Consider the following 21,002-nt stretch of genomic DNA (forward strand, 5'->3'; position numbering starts at 1 on the left):
ATTTTCTATATCTTCATATGTATTTAGTTTCATTTCCTGTAAACACAACACACCAAATCTCTACTTTTTTTTTATTAAACTAAATTTCTCATTCCTGTTCTTTTTATACTGAATCCCACAACACTGCATAGTGCAATATTAAGTCAGACAGAAGACATAAAGAAATGTTTATTACTTTTACTTTTTCTTAGTGTACTGTTCATTCTGCTTCTAACCTCCTTTTTTAGGTTTACTCTTCCGTTTCTTTTCGTTGGATGCAGCAGCCCATGTGCGTATGTATGGTGGTAGATCTTGTCATAGATGGAAGGAGAGGTGATGAAGAAGGAGGAGGAACTTGGTTTGCTTGTGTTTCGGCTGCTGCAGACTCGTACTCCTCGCTGCTGTCTCCTTCAGACGAGGTGCTGGTGTTCGGATTTCCTCCGTCTGTCTCTGTCTTTAATTTCTTTAACTACTAATTTAACTACTTCCTCTTTTTGTTTCCATTTACTGTCCACACAGTCACCATTATTAAAATACACACCTAAATTTTTTATGTGCTCTTTATCTGGAACATCGGCTCTGAACTTCTTTCTTTGATCCCCAATCCACACACATTCAGATTTAGCCATATTAAGCTTTGCACCAGAAACTTTTCCATAAAATGTATAATATTCCATTATAATGTCTAAGTCTTTTTTTGTTTTAATAAAAACTGTATAATCATCTGCATAAGCTGTGATTTTAACTAAATAATCTCCTCTTTTAATACCTTGTATTCTTTCATCATTATGGCTGGAACGTAAAGGGCAGAACTCAGAGGATAATCTTGTTTTATTCCTCCTATCTGCCTCGGTTTTTGCTCCACTCATCCATCAAGTTATTCTGAGTTAAAGTTAGTTTAATTTTTAAGAGTGCAGGTACGTAACAGTTTTAGATTTTATCCTGACGTAATTTTTTTAATCTGACTTCATGACCAACATTCAACCTGAAATAAATTTCTATTGACGTTGGTGATCAGCTGGATAGTGAGGGTTTTATCCTCCAGTTAGGCCAGGAGCTCACCACTCACCACCCTGCTACTCCTATCATGTCCAACTGGAAGTCCTCATTTACTTGTTTTTATTAAAAATATAATTTCATGAAATGTAATTGGAACAGTCACACCATGTGAGCATTTTTTTTTTTTGGTTTTACTGAAAATTGTGAAAAAAAAATTAATCCTATGAATGCTCTGTAAGTTTACATAAATCCATACCTGTCAAGTCTCCCGTTTTGGCCGGGAAACTACCGTATTTTACTCCTCTTTCCCGCCGTCCTCCCGTATTAGTATTTTCGCGTAAAATTTCCCGTAATATATTTAAATAAAAATATATATATTATTGAGGAGACAGGGCACTGACCGCTCTGTGTCTCTTAACCAATCGTGGAGCCGGTTCAAGGAGAAAGTCCCGACTTTCAGGAGAAACAGCCAATCAGCTTGCAAAGGAGGGTCAGTGTGGGGAAGCCCCGCCCTCCTCGCTGTGAGTTCAGGCAGCTAGTTGGAGCTGCTGATGTTAAAACATACATGCAGCGATTTTTCTAAAAGAAAGGTAACGGTAGGCTAATCATGGAAACTGTGATGAGATTTTTCTGATAGCTGCTTAAAAATACTCGTCTCCGAAATAAAACACACAGATTAAACCTGTTAAAATAAAAAAAATTAAAGTTTGTGACTCAGTTTAACTAGAAATGTGGAGAGGACCGAAATTAACTGAACTGATCAGGGGTGGAGTGATCAAAAGGAAGAAGTATTAATTAAAAAGTATTAATTGTGTAGCCCCTTAGGACAATTTTTTACTGATGGAACATATCTGGTCCATGTCCTTTTAGTAAAAGCTCATGATACTATTTTTAGGTCACCAACAGTCATTTTGCAGAATTTGTGCACCCTTTGTTTAATTTTAAATCCATTAAATAAAAAATATATATCATATAAAAGAGTGCATTATGCCAAAAAAGATATCTAGAAAAGGGTTTTTAATTTGGCTGTATTAAAAGAATGACATATGTAGGAATGTCCACAACATTTCAGATTCTGATAATCAAATTGTAGTGTAAGTGTTTCACATGTGGTTATTTTGGATTTTTTTAAAACCTGTCTTAAAATGTAAGGGATACTGAACCTTCGTTGGGCTGGTGGGACGGCTTTAAGTGGACAGAGGAAAATATCCCTTATTTTTAAATCTAAAACTTGACAGGTATGTAAATCAGCAATTTCTGAACAATATCACCACAGTTTTTGACATATGTTTCTATAATTTACATATATTTGACACACTGGACCAAAAAAAAAAAGACCATGTCATGTCAACCACCCTTATATAAAATGCAGAACATCTCAAAGACACTAGATGGAGACAGTGCTCCTTTCTCCCAGCATTATTATCACAGTGCACACATGTGCAGTATAGACACATCAGAGCACTTAAAATACCAACTGTGTTTTTTATTATTAACAAATTGTATTTAAGAGGTAAATGAAATGATTTAGTGATTTAAATCACTATATCAGTGTAAAGTTAAGGTAAAAGAGGTGATTGTTTATAAATTGTTGATTATTATTATTATTATTTATTTTTTTATTTTTTTATTAATTGTCATTTACCTTTATGTAACCCTTAAATAAATTATGACAGTGAGCTCAGGCTGTTTAATGCTGTCAAAGAAAACAGAATCATCAAAAATAAAATACATCATAAAATACCAACTGTTTTTTTTATTTTAAAATAATTATATTTAAGAGGTAAATGAAATGATTTAGTGATGTAAATCACTGTATCAGTGTGAAGTTGAGGTAAAAGAGGTGATTAGAAACAGATTTTCTTTAGTTTGTTTATAAATTGTTTCTTTATTTTATTTGTTTTTTATTTGTTTAATTGTCATTTACCTTTATGTAACCCTTAAATAAAAAATGACAGTGAGCTCAGGCTATGTTTAATGCGGTCAAAGAAAACAGATTCATCAAACTGAAAAACTCATGAAAACGTTATAAAATGTGGGTCAGAGCATGCGCAGTGCGGGGATTCAAACATTCCATTCAGCCCTTTGATATCATTGGCAGACAATAGCCAAAAACGAACAATAGCTCCGCCCACCCAGCGCCTATTCGCTGTGAGAGAACGAGGGGGCGGGTCTTAGAGTGAGAGAGGTTTGACGCAGTGAAGGAGAGAGTGAAAGTAAGTTCAGTCTCCTCCATTAGAAGAGGACAGACATGGGTGTGGTAGTGGAGGGAAAAGTGGACCTGACTACCCAGGGCCCGAGTAGGGAGAAGGGCCCATGAAAATCCAGATTTTTTTTTTCGCTCACCTTCCTTGTATACTGGCATGGATAGGGGCCCACTGACATTGAGAGTGTACAGGGCCCAGCATTTGCTGCTACACCCGTGAGGACAGAAGTCTGGATTCACTCGGTAAGTTCAGAACTGAAGAGAATGTAGAACAGAACCGTGTAGCTTAAAGTCAGAACCGGTTCTAAAGGTTCATCAGATCCAGAACCGGTTCTTTAAGCTCAGCTCAGTGTCCGATTCCACTGGAAGAACCAGGATCAGCATGGAGATCTGAACCGGGCCTGGATCAGACCTGGACCTGGTCTAGATCAGACCGGCTGGAGAACAATCAGCTGTAACAGATCAATAATGCTGTAAACTGAAGAGAAATGCGCAGATATAGATTGATATTTATTGATCACAGTGTAGTTTATGCTGTTTAAAGCGCATTACTGCTTAATGTGGGCTTTGATCTGTTGGGGAGATAAAAACACGGAGCTGCTATAAAGGCGTGTTTATATGCAGTAGCGCTGTCCAACCAGCAGGGGGAGCAACGGAGCTCAAGATCACGTGGAGTCTTAGTGTTTTTAATCCTGCTGTTTTATATTATACTTAAATAATCTCTCTATTCTGATTCAGTAACATAACATTAATATTATTAATAATAATAGAACTGTGTGTATATTTATAATGTTGTGTAATGCAGTACTATTACTACTAATAATTAACAAATACTAATTATAATAACAGTAAATGTTTCTGTAATCTGTAGAATAATGTGTAATGAGGGTAAATCACACTGTTATGTATCGTTCTCTGTTTGTTTTGTTTTGTTAGTTTATCAGGTTTTGTTTAATGCAGTTCTGATGATAATGTCATTATTGTAAGAATAAAGGTTTTATTGTAACGGCTGATCTGTTCTCAGGGGTCGGTGTCGGCAATGTTCAGCTGTGTGTGAATGAAGAAGAGTAAATGATGGATCTTCAGAACTCCAGCAGTGGAGGAGGACCTCCTGTCCTAAAGTGAGTAAATTAAGTGATGGGTTTAATATGTAAAGTAGTTTTGTATTGTAATGGTTTCAGCTCTAATCCTGGAGCTGTGATCTGCATATTTTACAGTTTTAAAATATTGAGAACAGAGTTTCTCCTGGACCAGAGTCAGAACCCTGGAAGCTCTGGGTCTCGGTACATCACTGCACTAAACTACTGTTCTGTTCTGAGAGTGAAGCTCTTCAGTTCCTGATCTTTATTAAAGATGTGCTGTGTGTTGGAGTTTCACTGTGTAAATGCTGGAGTTTCACTGTGTTTAATATTAACAGAACTGAAACCCAGAGAGGAGCTTCTCCAGAACCCAGCTGTGTTTCTATGAAGAGTGACGCGTCCATCAAACATCCTCCTGATCTCAGCAGTGAAGATATGACCTCTGACCCACAGTGAGTGAAACATCACTTACATCATTTACTGACTTTTACTATAATTTACCCTTTTAAAGCATAACACTCTCACACACACACACACACACAGTTTTTCTGTATGCAATGATCGTTGTACACAGCTGGGTGTGATGGGGGGCGGGGTTTAGATTAGACTGACTGACCTGAACAATGAGAGTAAATTACAATATCAGCTACAGGTTGGAGAATTACACATATATCTATATTAGGGGTGTGTGATACTGATAGAATCATTATCTAAATGATTTTCTTAATTTTGTCAGATAAAAAAAAAACAGTATTTTGCATTATTCAAAAACATTTTTAGAAAAGTATTATATTGTAATAAACTGCACTTCTTAAATGATCGTAAGATTTTCTTATTAAATGTTTTAATGAAAACAATATATTTAAACATTAAACTCACACGTTCAAATATTCAACAGTGCACCATGTGACCTACCAGATATTCTTGAATAAAAGCATCAGTGTTAGATTGGCAAAACTAAATTATATTTATATAAGTTATATCAATCAAATTAAATCTTTAATTGTATTAATCACAACAATATTCTGTGAAGGGACAACAATCATTGTGCAGTGTGTTGTGTCTGGCAGACTAGATTATTCTTTGTTTTGATGCTAATGTCAGTATAAATGAGAATATTTTAATGTGCTGAGTAACTGATTTTAACTGAGCTTTAATGGAGGAAATAAACACTAGAGTAGCTCCATATTCCACCTTTAACAGAATAGAAATGGGAAAACATGCCTTCAGCTGTGTGTGTGTGTGTGTGTGTGTGTGAAAGCAAAAGCGATATTTGGAGGACAATGAAGCACAATGAATGAAAAACCCACAATGGTCACAGAAATAACTTGAATGTGACAAAAGTAATACTAATTAAAAATTTCTATGAAAATAAATAAATGAAATTGTGACATTAATTTTATGACATGTTAAATCAAGTGTGTCCACTAATTAGAATCACAGGTGTCTAAATCTTGTAATCAGTCAGTGGGTCTATATATAGGGCTACAGGTAGTCACTGTGCTGTTTGGTGAAGTGGTGTGTACCACACTCAACATGGACCAGAGGAAGTGAAGGAAAGAATCTCAGGAGAAAATTATATACACGCATGTTAAAGTTAAAAGTTCCTTTGACTACAGTTCACATATTATTCAGAAATTCAGAAAGGGAGACGACCAAGGAGGACACAACATTAAAAAGCCTGGCAATGGCCAAAATACATGATGAGAAGCCACAAAGCTTCTGGAACTTTATGCCAAGACACATCAGCTCTATGTTTACAGACAGAAAAATGAAGCATATGAAGAAAAGAACACTGTCCCTACTGTGAAACATGGTGGAGGCTCTTTTATGTTCTGGAGCTGCTTTGCTGCATCTGGTACAGGGGGTCTTGAATCTATTCAGGGTACAATGAAATCTCAAGACTATCAAGAGATTCTAGAGAGAAATGTGCTGCTCAGTGTCAGAAAGCTTGGTCTCAGTCGCAGGTCATGGGTCTTGCAACAGGATAATGACCCAAAACACACAGATAGAAACACCCAAGATTGGCTAAGAGGAAACATTAGACTATTCTGAAGTGCTTCTATGAGTCCTGACCTAAATCCTATTGAGCATCTTTGGAAGGAGCTGAAACATGGAGCCGTCTGGAAAAAGCTCTTTCAAACCTGAGACAGCAGGAGCAGTTAACTCATGAAGAGTGGACCAAAATACCTGCTGAGAGCTGCAGGAATCATTTAATTGCAGTGATTACCTTAAAAGGTTGTGCAACTAAATATTAAGTTAAGGGTACCATCATTTCTGCCCAGGCCTGTTTCATGAGATTTTTATATATATTTTAAATAATTCTGTTGAAGCATGGCTGAAGAGCAATATCTGACTTTCATATGTTCATTTTCAAAGCATTTTTACTTATTATTACTTTTATCAGATTCAAGTTAGTTCTGTGACCATTGTGGGTTTTTCTTTCATTAACCGCGGGGTTCCAACAATTTTGTCCATGTGTGTACATGTGCTCTGTTCTCTCCTCTTTTATACTAAATTAAACACAATTAATGCTACTTCTGCTGAAATTGCTCTGCTAACGTATCTAAAATATTATTGATGGTAAACTAAAGCTTATATAAGCGCTGAATCGTTTCTCCTAACTGTACAAAAAATATTCTCTACTCAGAGCTTTATGACACAGAGCACATTAGCGCCATCTGGTGGCCAAACCACAAAGTGCTTTATGTGTCTGGTGGATTTTTTTTTTTTTTGGCTAGGCTTATTGCTTCTAAAACTATGTTCCAGTGTATTGAAAACAGGACATTTATTGTATCTTTAATAGCATTGAATAAAACTTTATCATCTGTTGTGCATGTATTTATCATCTCAGTTGCTGGGTGTACATACATCCAGGAATGGGAGAATGTGTTCTAGTACAGTACATAGAACAGTAATGTATTCAGAATGAATTAGGTACACTTTAGAACATATTTTGTTAAGTAATTCTGGAGCTTTTTAGCTGTTTTCTTTCTAATTACATTCACATTGTTGCTGATTGGCACTGATCATCATTTATTCATATTTAAAAACAGTTAATTTTAGAACAAATTAAGCATTGACACTGTGGTTCAAAACAACAGGTTCTTTGACGTACATCAAAACTTCAGAAAAAGAGAAGGACAAAAATCTTTATTTACTATTATATTTCTATTTATTATTAGAAGTTAAAGCTCTGTTTTAACCTTTAAGAAACATTTTGTCAGTCCTGACGCTGTCAGTCTGCTCTGGACTGATGAACGGCATTCCGGTTCACCCAGATACTGATTGCTCACCTGAACTTTTGAGTATAAATACCCCTATTAGTTGCTGGGAATTGAATTTAGGTTCCCTAGCTCTTCTACGACAGTATCCTGATGCATGTAGAAAATAATTGATTTAATGCAGGCTTTAATTACAAATCAGTATTTATTTGTATCTGTTATTTGCTGATATTCTTTATTTTATTAATAATTTTATTAAAACAGAAGCTTTTTGGATCAGCTGATTTATTAATGTGGATTACAGTGTGGATTTTCTGTTCATCCATAGTGAGAACAAAAACAACTATTCCAGAGAAAAACTGGACCACATATTCAAGGTTAGTCATGAATCATATATATGATGTAAAGCTCTCTGATTTCTTTTATATGTAAGTTTAATTTCACTTCAGTTTTGATACTAATAATACAGTTGCAAGAAAAAGTATGTGAACCCTTTGGGATTACTTGGATTTCTGCATAAATTGGTCATAAAATCACAACAAAAGACAAACATAGTGTGCTTAAACTAAAACTACACAAACAATTATATATTTATATGTATATATATGTATATATATATATATGTTATATGTTTTTATTGAACACAACATGTTAACATTCACAGTACAGGGTGGAACAAGTATGTGAATCTTTGGATTTAATAACTGGTTGATCCTCGTGAACTTTCTTCATTTGTAGACTCTTTGTCTTACCATGGACACACGAACATCAGGCTTTAGAGATACTTTTGTAACCCGTTCCAGCTTCATGCAAGTCAACAATTCTTGAATGTAGGTCTTCTGAGAGATCTTTTGTGCAAGGCATTATTCAGATCAGGCAATGCTACTTAAGAACAGCGAACTAAAAACTGGTGTGTGTCTTTATAGGGCAGGGCAGGTTTAACCAACACATCAAATCATCACATTGATTGGACTCCAGTTTGGCTGACTCCTGGCTCCAATTAGCTCTTAAAGTCATTAGCCTAGGGGTTCACATACTTTTCCCAACTGAACTGTGCTTGGTTTTATTGAACACAACATGTTAACATTCAAACATTTATTTTTTGTGTGTATTAGATTGTGTTTGCCTATTGTTGTGACAGATGAAGATCTGAACACATTTAATGACCAATTCATGCAGAAATTCAAATAATCCCAAAGGGTTCACGTACCTGTTCTTGCAACTGTAAATTATTCACCCTCAGTTTTCTAGAGTTTTCTAGAGTATTATAACAGTAACAATGTTAATATTAATGCAATAAGATGGTGCTTAGTAACATGATGTTTAAATCCTTTTACACACCAGAGCATCCATAACTCCTTTTCTCCTCAGATCAGTGTCATCATCTCTCTCTCTGTACTGTATCAGCTTTAGTGATTCTCTGATGTTTGTTCTTAATCAGGAGCTGCAGGAGAAGTTTATCTCTCTAGTGAAGAACGAGCTGAACACATTCAAGAAGCTCCTAAGTCCAGATTACCCAGCATGCTCTGAGGGAGAGATGGAGGATGATCAGAAGGAGGGGGTGCTGAAGGTCACACTGCACATCCTGAGGAACATGAATCAGACAAACCTCGCCAACACACTAGAGAGCAGTAAGAGTTCTGAGTCATGAGAATGGGGAACAACTAGTGCTAATTTATTTCCTGAGAGGTGTTCTGCTTTTCAAATTAGAATAATAAGCAATAGTTAACTGGATTTTGTAATTATAAGATATTGTGTCACAGCATCAAATGTATCCTTAAACCTAACAATTATCTACTCTATCAGAATTGTTCTACACAGGGGTCTTTTTATCATGATCACAGCAAATTACATTTTCCTTATTCTCTTCCTTTGCAATCAGAATTGGCCCCAACATGCCAACGAAAGCTCAAATCCAAGCTGAGAGAAAAATATCAGAGAATTAATGAAGGAATCCCAAGCCATGTAAAGTCAGCACTTCTGAATAAGATCTACACAGAGCTCTACATCACAGAGGGAGGGGTTGGAGATGTAAATCAGGAACATGAGGTAAAACAGATTGAAGCTGCATCCAGGAAAAAAACAACACAGGAAACACCAATAAAATGCAACGACATCTTTAAACCATTACCAGAACAGAAACGACCCATCAGAACTGTACTGACTAAAGGAGTTGCTGGAATTGGAAAAACAGTCTCTGTGCAGAAGTTCATTCTGGACTGGTCTGAAGGAAAAGTAAATCAGGACATTCTCTTCATATTTCCACTTCCTTTTAGAGAGCTGAATCTGATGAAGGAGAAGAAGCTCAGTCTTGTGAATCTTCTTCAGAGCTTTTTCCCAGAAACACAAGATTTAAAACCAAGACATTATAAGAGCTACAAGATCATGTTCATTTTTGATGGTCTGGATGAGTGTCGACTTCCTCTAGATTTCCAGAACAATGAGAACCTGGTGAATATAGAAGAGCAAACCTCAGTGGATGTCCTGCTGACGAACCTCATCAAGGGGAATCTGCTTCCCTCTGCTCTCCTCTGGATCACCTCTCGACCAGCAGCGGCCAATCAGATCCCTCCTGAGTGTGTTGACCAGGTAACAGAAGTGCGGGGTTTCAGTGACCCTCAGAAACAGGAGTACTTCATTAAGAGGATCAGTGATGAGGACCTGGCCAACAAAGTCTTCACACACATCAGGTCTTCAAGAAGCCTCTACATCATGTGCCACATACCGGTCTTCTGCTGGATTACAGCCACTGTTCTAGAGAGAATGCTGAGTGAAGCTGAGAGTGGAGAAATTCCCAAAACCCTGACACAGATGTTCACACACTTCCTGATCTTTCAGATCAAACACAAGAGCCAGAAGTACAGTGGGAATAGTGACACTGATCCTCAGCAAACTAGAACAAGTATCCTGGCTCTGGGGAAACTGGCGTTCCAGCAGCTAGAGAAAGGAAAACTGATCTTCTATGAGGAAGATCTAAGAGAGAGTGGTATCGATATTAAAGAAATGTCTGTGTACTCAGGAGTGTGTACCCAGATCTTCAGGAAGGAACATGAGCTGCACCTGGGGAAGGTCTTCAGTTTTGTACATCTGAGCGTTCAGGAGTTTCTTGCTGCTTTATATGCATTCCTCTGCTTCATTGACAGAAGCGTTCTGAATCTGCAAACCACTAAAAACCAAAACACTGAACCATCTGAACTCTTCAGCAAGTCAAAGATGACTGACTTCCTCAGCAGTGCCATAGACAGAGCCTTACAGAGTGAGAGTGGACACCTGGACCTGTTCCTTCGTTTCCTCCTGGGTCTCTCACTGAAGTCTAATCAGAATCTGTTACGAGTCGTACTGACACAGACAGAGAGGATCTCTCACAGCAATGAGGAAACCATCAAATACATCAAGGAGAAGATTGAGATGAACTTATCTCCAGAGAAATCCATCAATCTGTTCCACTGTCTGAATGAACTGAATGATCATTCTCTGGTGCAGGAAGTGCAGAAATACCTGAGTGGAGGTGGTGAGCGTCGTCTTCAACAGGCCAGGCTCTCTCCTGCTCAGTGGTCAGCTCTGGCGTTTGTGTTGGTGAACTCAGAAGAAGAGCTGGAGGAGTTTAACCTCAGTAAATATGATCCATCAGAGGAGTGTCTTCTGAGACTGCTGCCAGTAGTTAAAATATCCAGAAGAGCTGTGTGAGTATTTTTATTTAGGCCTTCACACAGTTTTTAATCAACTGCTGATGTGTAGAATCAGTTTCCATTCAATCACTGGTGGATTCACATTATGCACATTGTTACTTATAAGCATGTATTATCCTTTGTGTGTAATAATAATTAATTCATCATTTAATGTAAACAGTACATGGAGTTTCTGTCTTAGACTGATTAAATACAATCTTTAAAAAATATCTCTTCCTGCTCAGACTTTTCCATGCCCTTTAATTTGTCATGGTACTGCATCTACAGACTAAATACAAAAAAGAGTAATTGTACTCTTTTATGCTCATTTCCTTTTTTTCTTTTAACTTTTATGTATGTATGTGTGTATGTATGTTTGTATGTATGTATGCATGTATGATAGGACATTTTAAAAGCACCACATATATGTTGTTACTTGCAGAAAAAAATGAATAAAAGAAATAAGCTAGGTCCAGCATTCTCTGTGGTAAAGCACAGCACACACTCTGGTTTTCTACACTCTCAGCATAGTTATACACGTAAAAGGGCTGTGCACCTACTGTAAGGAGCTCTTAAAGGGACAGTATACATAATACTGAATACTGGCGGTTACATATTTTCACCAGGCCATTTAAATCGTAATAAGGTCTTTTCCCTATTGTAAGCATGTGTGCAATAACAAACACTTCCTGAGTCCAATCCAATTCACCATGCACTCTTTATTCCAGCGCCCCCCCTTAGCTTTATCTCCCCTCAAACATACAAGTATATAATAGTATTTTAAATGACACCATTAATAATTGCATTTCTTACATTCATTATTCTATTTACATTTAAACATCCACAATAAAAACTTGTCTTAGGAAAAACAAATGTAATTGCAGTTAATCACAAATATTGTCATGATTAATCTAATTATATTTCTTAATCAATTAAAAATAATAAAAGCGGCATGTACAAAAGTAACAGCATATTACATTTTAAATTTAGAAAATCACTAAAATGTGTTATTTAAACATTGAAGTCATTGTAAAATCATTTGTGCTTGTGTTTATTCTTATATTTTCAGATTAGCTTTGTGTAATCTTGGAGTAAAGACGTGTGAAAATCTGGAATCAGTTTTAAACCTGGAAAACTCCTCACTGAAAGAGCTGGACCTCAGTAACAATGACCTGCAGGATTCAGGAGTGGAGCTGCTCTCTGCTGGACTGAAGAGTTCACAATGTAAACTGCAGATTCTCAGGTCAGTGTTTCTGTGATTTTTCATTTGAAATTATTAAGGCTGTCAGCGTAAATCATTAACATGTAAGCTGTTAAGGCCCTGTCCCACTGCGATTGCGTCTAAATATCCACTAAAGTACGTCCAAATTTATCAGAAAACACTGCGTCCACTGAGTGAATGCGCTGCATCCAAAATATAGACGCACTGCGTCCAAATGATATCCACTAAATTATGTCCATATTAGTCACCGTCTATTCCGAAAATTTTGGGAGGTACCAAAACCACTTTTGCGTCTAAAGTGGACGGCAACGTCTAAACTACGTCCACTTGGACGGTGCCGTCCAAATATCCACTAAACTACGTCCATATTGTGTCTAAATATCCACTAAATATCCACTAAACTGCGTCCACTGAAATTTGGACGTACTTTAGTGGATATTTAGACGCAATCGCAGTGGGACAGGGCCTTTAGGTTGGGTTAAAAAAAAAAAAGGTACACGTTACTGATTCCAAGTTTTATTTCGGCACCAAGTGTAATGGCCGCCAGGGGGAGGTCTTGAGCCCCTAATCAGACCTGATCCACTCCACCTGGGTGTGCCCCTATATAAACACTGAGATTCAGGTCCTCGGTGCTGGATCTTTGAAGCTTGTGAGAGCGAATCTATGCCGGTTTCTCGAGTGAGCCTCGGCTCTTTCTTTTCCCACTGCTCTATCCACGGCAAGTGCCGTTTTCTCTTTTGCTTTGGGCGGGATCGGGCAGCATCGCTGACGTCTCGTCTCCTCTCTCTAGTTTTCCCTCTCCTCTTTCTCTCTCTAGTTTGGTGTAGCTGTGTACACTGTGTTCCAAATTATTATGCAAATAATATTTTCTCAGATTTTCCAAAATTACCTATATGAATTGCAGTCATTGTAATTTTCTAGTCATCGACTATTAGAGTACAACTGAAAGGTTTTTGAACAAACTGCCAATGATAACAGTATATTTAAAAAAAATAAAACACTCAAAATGCACACAAAATGCATGTTCCAAATTATTATGCACAGCAGAGTTTTCAACCTTTTTATTTTTATAAAGAACAAAAAATTGGTCATTTATGAAATTATAAGCATTAGCAGGTTATTACAAACTGAAATCAAACAGTTTTCCAGTCAAAACTTTATTCTAGGAGATCTTACAATTGCACATAGCACCCCTTGTTTGAAAGGATCTTCTGAACTCTCTCGTCCATTGAATTTGTCAGATTTTGGATGGTATCTGCTTAAATTGTTTTGCATGCGGACAGAATACCCTCCCAGAGCTGTTGCTTAGATGTGAACTGCCTCCCACCATCATAGACACTCCTTTTGATGATGCTCCAGAGGTTCTCAATAGGGTTGAGGTCAGGGGAGCATGGTGGCCACACCATAAGTTTGTCCCCTTTTATGCCCATAGCAGCCAGAGATGCAGATGTGTTCTTTGCAGCATGAGACGTTGCATTATCATGCATGAAAATGATCTTGCTGCGGAATGCACGATTCTTCTTCTTGAACTATGGCAGGAAGTGCTGTTTGAGAAACTTCACATACATTATGGAGGTCATCTTTACCCCTTCAGGGATCCTAAAGGGCCCGACAATCTCTCTCCCCATGATTCCAGCCCAAAACATTACTCCACCTCCTCCTTTTTGGAGCCATAGCCTTTTTTGCATGGGGTGTCCATCAACCAGCCATCCACCACTCCATCCATCTGGACCTTCGAGTGTTGCACGGCACTCATCGGTGAACAAAACAGTTTTGGAGTCAGTCTTTATGTGTTGTTTGGACCACTGGAGCCATTTCTGATTGTGTGCATTGGGTAGAGGAGGTCGACAGGATGGAAGGACCCTGCATCTTGTTGTTTGGGGGATGTTGGAGGCACCAGCAGCTTCAAAAACTTGTCTGCTGCTATGACAAAGCATTTTTGCAGCTGCTCTTTTAACTTGACAGAATTGCCTGTTGGAAAGAGTCCTCAATTTTCCTTTATCAGCACGCACACGTGTGTGCTCTGAATCAGCTACATACTTCTTGATTGTGCGATGATCACAATGAAGTGTCTTGGCAATGTTGATTTTAGTCATGCCTTGACCTAAACACTCCACAATTTGTTGCTTCTCAGCAGCCGACACATCCTTTTTCTTTCCCATTTTGGCTAAAAATGTAGGCTGCTTAATAATGTGGGACAGCCTTCTTAAGTAGTCTTGCCTTTAATTGGACACACCTACCAAATAATTAGCACAGGTGTCTGCAATTGCTTTCAGTGATACAAAGAGCCCTGACACACATCACCATCGATGAGTTTAACTGACAAAGAAAAAAAATCTTACCTTATCACTCCTAAACACTTTTTGCATAATAATTTGGAACACAGTGTAGAGTGGTTTCCTTCACAGCTCCCCCCCACCTCTTTCTCTGTGTGTGTGTGTGTGTGTGTGTGTGAAGCAGCTGCGAGCCACACGGTTTTGCTCACCTTTCTTTCTCCCACCGCTGTTCCTCTCCTCTCTGGTGAACCTTAGTTAAGTTTTATTTTCTTTGGAAGCTCTTTCGTTTCAGTTAATCCTAACCTCGCACCATAAGAGGTAGCCACGCTTCCCGGCGGGCTTTGTTTACAATTCTATCCTCCTCTCTCTCACTCACGCTAGGTGTGAATTTTGTTTTTCCACCCGGCGGCTGCTCTTAAGGGCAATTAAAGCGTCCGCGTCCCAATCCACACGCTGGTTCAGCGGTTAGAGCATTGGGCTGCAAACTCGACAGCCTGGGTTTGATCCCCGGGTGGGGTTTAATAATAAGAACTATATATATAATATTATATATTCTATTAATATATATATTAACAATTATATATTAATTATTATTATTTCCCTTTTTTCTTGGGTTTACCTGCTTTGAGATCTGCTCTGCACTTGGGTCCTACAACCTTTTGGGCTGGAGAGCTGCTGCTCCCCACCCATTACACCAAGTTTGACCCCAACATCTGCCGTGATCTGCCCCGCCTCCACCCAACATGCAGATTTCTTTTCTGGTTAAACGACTGAAACGCTTTCTCTCTCTCTCTCTCTCTCTCTCTCCATTTGTGCCAAAAGTTTTACACAAAAAAATAAAATCCGCAATCAAAATGTTAAGAATCAAAAGCAAAAAAATTATGTTTGAAATTTAAAAGAGAAAAAATATATAGCAAATATATATTTTTAAATATACTTGGTTACTCTATTTCAGTTTGGATTTTGCCAGTCTTTGCTTTTATTTTTGTGTTTTTGTGATTTTTTTGTGGATTATTTTGGATATTTCTGTTTAAAACTTTGGCTTCTAGAATCTCTCCTTTGCTTCTGCTTTAGTTTTTTTTCTTCTGAGTTTTGGCACACTTTTCACGTGTGGGCGGGGCATAGAAGAAGGCGTTCCCCTTGAATCTCCATTGGTCAGCTGGTTTTGGACTGACCATTGAGACTGATCATGCCCACCCCGCCAGTTTCAAGCGTCCTTCCAAACTCGGAGAGCGAACAGCTTCTAGTGCACAGCAGCAGCAGCAGATACTTTTACAATTAAATTTCATAGAAACGTTCTGTTTTATGTTATGTTATATTATTCTCTGTTTCACTCCATTAAAAAGCTCACATTAGCGTGCTAATTTTTCATGCACAAAGTAGGTAACTAGCTAACTCACTAGCTCACTGAGTAGGTAACTCACTAGTTCACTGATTATGTAATGAGCTCACTCACTAGCTTACTGAGTAGGTAACTAGCTAACTCACTAGCTCACTGGAAGGACGCTTGAAGCTGGCGGGGTGGGCGTGGTCAGTCTCAGACAAGGGTTCAGGGAACCTGTCAGTCCAGATCCAGCTGACCAATGGAGATTCAAGAATTTCATTTTCAAGGCATTTTCAACATTAGGGAAGACATTGGCCATGACACTCAAGATGGCTCCCATGTAAGCAGTTCTTCTCATATGTTTCTGGATAAAAGTTAAAAGATTGCTCATCAACTTGTCTGCACGACTTTTTCATTGTCATTACCGATATATTGATATAAGTTTTGGGCCTACAGTTTGAAGTTACAGTTTGTATTTTTGATTATAATATAGTATATTAAGGTCTAAATGGACACTGTGAGTGAACATTTATCCAGCCCTCATGGTGCCTTAACAGTTAGCATAAAAGTTTAAAGTCACTCATCCTCCAACCGAATTCTCACTTACCGCTACATTTCAATAACTGTTGCAGTAATGAGATGCACTGTTTCGGTATTGAGAATTTGATTAGGAAGCATATTACAGATGCCTTTTTACTTCCTGATTGTCATAACATGAGCGTTACCCTGAACATTTTCTCCAGTAGACCATTCTAACTTAGCTATTGCAAACCAACAGTAGAGGTCACTAATGTTCTGTCTTATCTGGCCTGAAACTAAATCTAATTCTGTACACAGAATTAGATGTTAGACCACATAACTAGAGAGCTTTTTTCCATCTTTGATATATTTTATTGTAATATGCGATGTGCATTTGTTTACAGGCAGGTAGCTATTGAGAAAAGAAAGGCAGCAGCAAAAGCAAGGCTGTCAAAGTTTAGGGAGAACATTTACAGCAAGAATTACAACATTTAGAAAAACACACACATACACTCAACGACACAGACAGTTGTTCCAGTTGGAGTTACTTTCACATTATATTATTTGTGTACAGTCCATTCTAAGGAATTGAACAAAAATTGGAATGGATATCATAATTTTATATTTGCCATTTCCAGTGGAAAAATAAAGACAACAAGTGATCTGACCAAAAAGTACCATGACAAAAAGAAAAAGCAATGGAGGAACAAGGTCAGCCAGATATTACAGCACTGACATATGCCTGACATATGGGCAAAACACAAAAAACTACGTAAATGACTAAAAATGTAAAGTTTGTTCTTAGTAGGCATACAATGCTGGATGGTGCATAAAGATAGACAAGATTTCAGAGTTTCTGAGAGGTCTTTCTTTGACATTTGTTAAATGGTTTTCAATAGTTAAATTAGCTGTTTTATTCATGAAGGTACTGTAGTCTACATGAAAAATTCTTTTGATATAAAAATGTTTGCATTGTAAATTGTCTTAAACAATATAAAATGTTCTTGAAAGTAAACATTCTTTTCATAATGTAGCATTGTGTGTAAGTGTAAGCTAATAAGTCTTCCTAAACCCTTGCTTAACTGTGAATGAACTGAACTTTGATAAAAAAAAATTGCATTTTTATCATATATTAGATGTCATATCACATTGCAGTAATGATACATTTTTCTGGACATCATCTATAAAATGCTAATAAAATATGCAATAAAATGGAACAAATGTTCTGAAAATAATATTCATAGTAAGTTTAGACCTTAATCTTAAATCCTCAAAAGGAAATTTGTCGTTAAATGCATTTTGAAAAAATCCATACTGAATGTAAGTGGGAGTGGAAGAAAGAGAAAGAACGAGAGAGAAAGGAAAGTTTAGGGGATACACACACATTATGGATCAATTTTATGAGGTTATTTGAGTATTGACCTATATATTAGAGATCGTGCAACGAGAGCACAACGCACATGAGAGAGACAGAGTGTGCAAATGAAAGCGCTCGGGGGGAGAGATAGAGAGAGAGAGAGAGAATGATAACAAATCACACAAGAAAAAGTGTTTAACGAAAGTCAGAGTATACCAAACAAACAAATACGAGTCTTCTGCAGTCGTCTTAAGAATGTCCAACTTGAATGAACATTTGAGATATATCACACATTGATTACAAAATTGTGATGCACGAGCAAAAACAATTTTAGCAAAAGTTAATATGAACTCAATTCTTTGGTCCACATCAATGCTAATGCCATATTCACAGAGATGCTTACTTTTGAGGTTTGGGTTTCATGAATTTGTTAGTCTGTGTCAACTGTGTTAAGAAACTTTAGTTTTCTATAGATATTTTTTCAGATTTTGTAGTGTTATTTTTTTAAAAAGAGACTTATATCAAAGTGCATTATCTTCCTCAGTCTGCTATGTTGTCTTTCTTTCTTTCTTGTTTTCTGTCACTCACTCACACATTCTCTTGCTCTGTCTGCAGATTATCTGGTTGTATGATCACAGAGAAAGGCTGTTGTTCTCTGGCTTCAGCTCTAATTTTAAACCCCTCCCACCTGAAAGAGCTGGATCTGACCTACAACCACCCAGGAGAGTCAGGAATGAAGATGCTTTCTGAGAGACTGGAGGATCCACACTGCAAACTGGAGAAACTCGGGTAGGTCTGAACTAATAATTATGTTATCAACTTATTGTAAGATAAAATATTGTTGTACATATTTGTCACTCTTGATATTGTCTGTTGTGCTCTTTCCTGTGTATGTGCTGTGCCTCACAGGAAAGCAAAGTGCTGAGAAAGTTAGGGGTTAATGCTGTGACACATTGCATTGTGGGACCTGTAGTAAATCTAGTTGTAGTCACCAGGTAAACACATTGGAGCAGCATGTAACCTTCATTCTGTCATTCTGTCTTATTTTTGTTTACACAGCCACTGTTAATTCTTTATGCTCAAGCTATCTGCACTGAATGCCAAGTACTTCGCTGTAATTCTGTTTTGGCTCATCTTTCTGTTGGTAAAAGAACCAAGGTTTAGTTTTCACTCCAGAACAGGTGGAAAACTTCAGTGATGGAGAGCTGCCCTGAGCATCGAGTCAGGAGAAAAGTTACAAGATTAAAACTGATCCCCACTAACTTTATACACGCTGAGAGTCAAGCACCCCAGCAACCAGCCCATGTCTTTATGGTAAAAATAATCAGTGACTGCAAAACCTTATCTTATTATTGAATCATTAACACTGATCTTAACTGAGGCGAGTGAGATCCTGCAGTTCTTTAAATGTTGTTCTGATACAGATACAGCAAGTATTAAAACTTTATACATGCAGACAAAAATATATTTAGAGAAGTAAGAGTTAATCTTCCTTAATCTTCCGTTTTTAATCTGATTTTATGCAGTGTGCATTGCAGTTCCGTACTTTACCACATGAGGTCACTAATTTCCGCTCTCTCAAATGTTCGCTCGTTTTCACGCAAAGTATTTCTTTATAAATCAGTTTCTAAAAATCTCACACTGTGCTGATCTGTGTGTGTGTGTGTGTTTAGAGTGGAACATGGAGGGAAGATCAGAATCAAACCTGGATTAAAAAAATGTAAGTTACACACTCACTCGCATACACACACACTACATACAAACATTACACACACACACATACACTATATACAAACAATACACACACTAAATATAACACTACACACACACAAAGTACGAACACTCACACATACAGACACATACACTCTACATACAAACAAACACACACACACACTAAACATACCACTACACACAGACACTAAATATACCATTACAGACACACTACACACAATACACACAAATACACACATTACACACCCAAATACACACATTACAAGCACACACAAACACACTACATACACACACATTCACTACATACACATTAATTATAACACTACACACACAAAATAAAACACTACACACACACTAAATATAACACTGCACACAAACACTAAATATAACACTACACACACTAAATATAACACTACACACACATTAAATATAACACTACACACACACTAAATATAACACTACACACACTAAATATAACACTGCACACACTAAATATAACACTAAACACACACTAAATATAACACTAAACACACACTAAATATAACACTAAACACACACTAAATATAACACTACACACACTAAATATAACACTAAACACACACTAAATATAACACTACACACAAACACTAAATATAACACTACACACACTAAATATAACACTACACACACACTAAATATAACTCCACACACACTCTAAATATAACACTACACACACTTAATATAACACTACACACACTAAATATAACATTACACACACACTAAATATAACACTAAACACACTAAATATAACACTACACACTAGGGATGCAACGGTACAGTGTGGCCACGGTTCTGTTCGTATCGCGGTTCTTGAGCCACGGTATCGGTTCTGTTGGGATATATATCAATATTATCTAGCTCCAACATGCAGCACGTTTTTAGCCCTTTCTATTTCAAATCAACAAGGTGCTCCTACTCACACTTTCAGAGCCAATTAATAAAGTCACAGATTAATTCAAATCACAATATCTATTATATAAAAGGAGCACTTATTCTTACCATTAGTCAAAAACAGGTAACTGAATCACACTGTGCTTTATCTGCTGACTGTCTTTTACCTTGATTATCAAACTCAACGCTGAAGCCAAAATGTCCCGAACAGTGGATTTATAAGATGACGGCGCCTCTTCAAATATCCTTTTCTCCGTTTAGCGTTCACTGGCCCTGATCACGCAGCTGAGAAAGTTTTGTTTAATTAGTCCTCAAATCTTCAGCGTTTGCCTTCAGAGCTGATTTGCTCCTGAGAAATTCAGAAAACAGTCTGATTGGTTGTTGCATGGTTGTGGAGAAACACGCCGATAGAAGTAATATATAAAAAACTATCAACTACAAAATATAATATACTTAAAAATCTGCACAATAACTATAAGTTACTATTA

General features: G+C 37.3%; 3 protein-coding genes across 3 annotated transcripts in view; 2 read left to right on the plus strand and 1 right to left on the minus strand.

Annotated features, from left to right (window-relative positions):
* The window catches only part of LOC125801413 (zinc finger protein 239-like), a 181,851-nt gene that overhangs the window by 113,496 nt on the left and 47,353 nt on the right, over positions 1-21,002 (plus strand). The gene's annotated exons all lie outside the window — the stretch shown is intronic.
* LOC111197605 (zinc finger protein 239-like) overlaps positions 1-21,002 on the minus strand; it is a 270,756-nt gene that overhangs the window by 94,974 nt on the left and 154,780 nt on the right. The gene's annotated exons all lie outside the window — the stretch shown is intronic.
* LOC111189489 (NACHT, LRR and PYD domains-containing protein 12-like) overlaps positions 1-21,002 on the plus strand; it is a 382,248-nt gene that overhangs the window by 76,014 nt on the left and 285,232 nt on the right. The window contains exon 6 of the mRNA XM_049477064.1: positions 4,602-4,715. Coding sequence (XP_049333021.1) covers positions 4,602-4,715 — 114 coding nt within the window. The remainder of the gene's footprint in view (positions 1-4,601; positions 4,716-21,002) is intronic.

The sequence above is a fragment of the Astyanax mexicanus genome, chromosome 4 (assembly GCF_023375975.1).
Source record: "Astyanax mexicanus isolate ESR-SI-001 chromosome 4, AstMex3_surface, whole genome shotgun sequence".
Taxonomy (NCBI): domain Eukaryota; kingdom Metazoa; phylum Chordata; class Actinopteri; order Characiformes; family Acestrorhamphidae; genus Astyanax; species Astyanax mexicanus.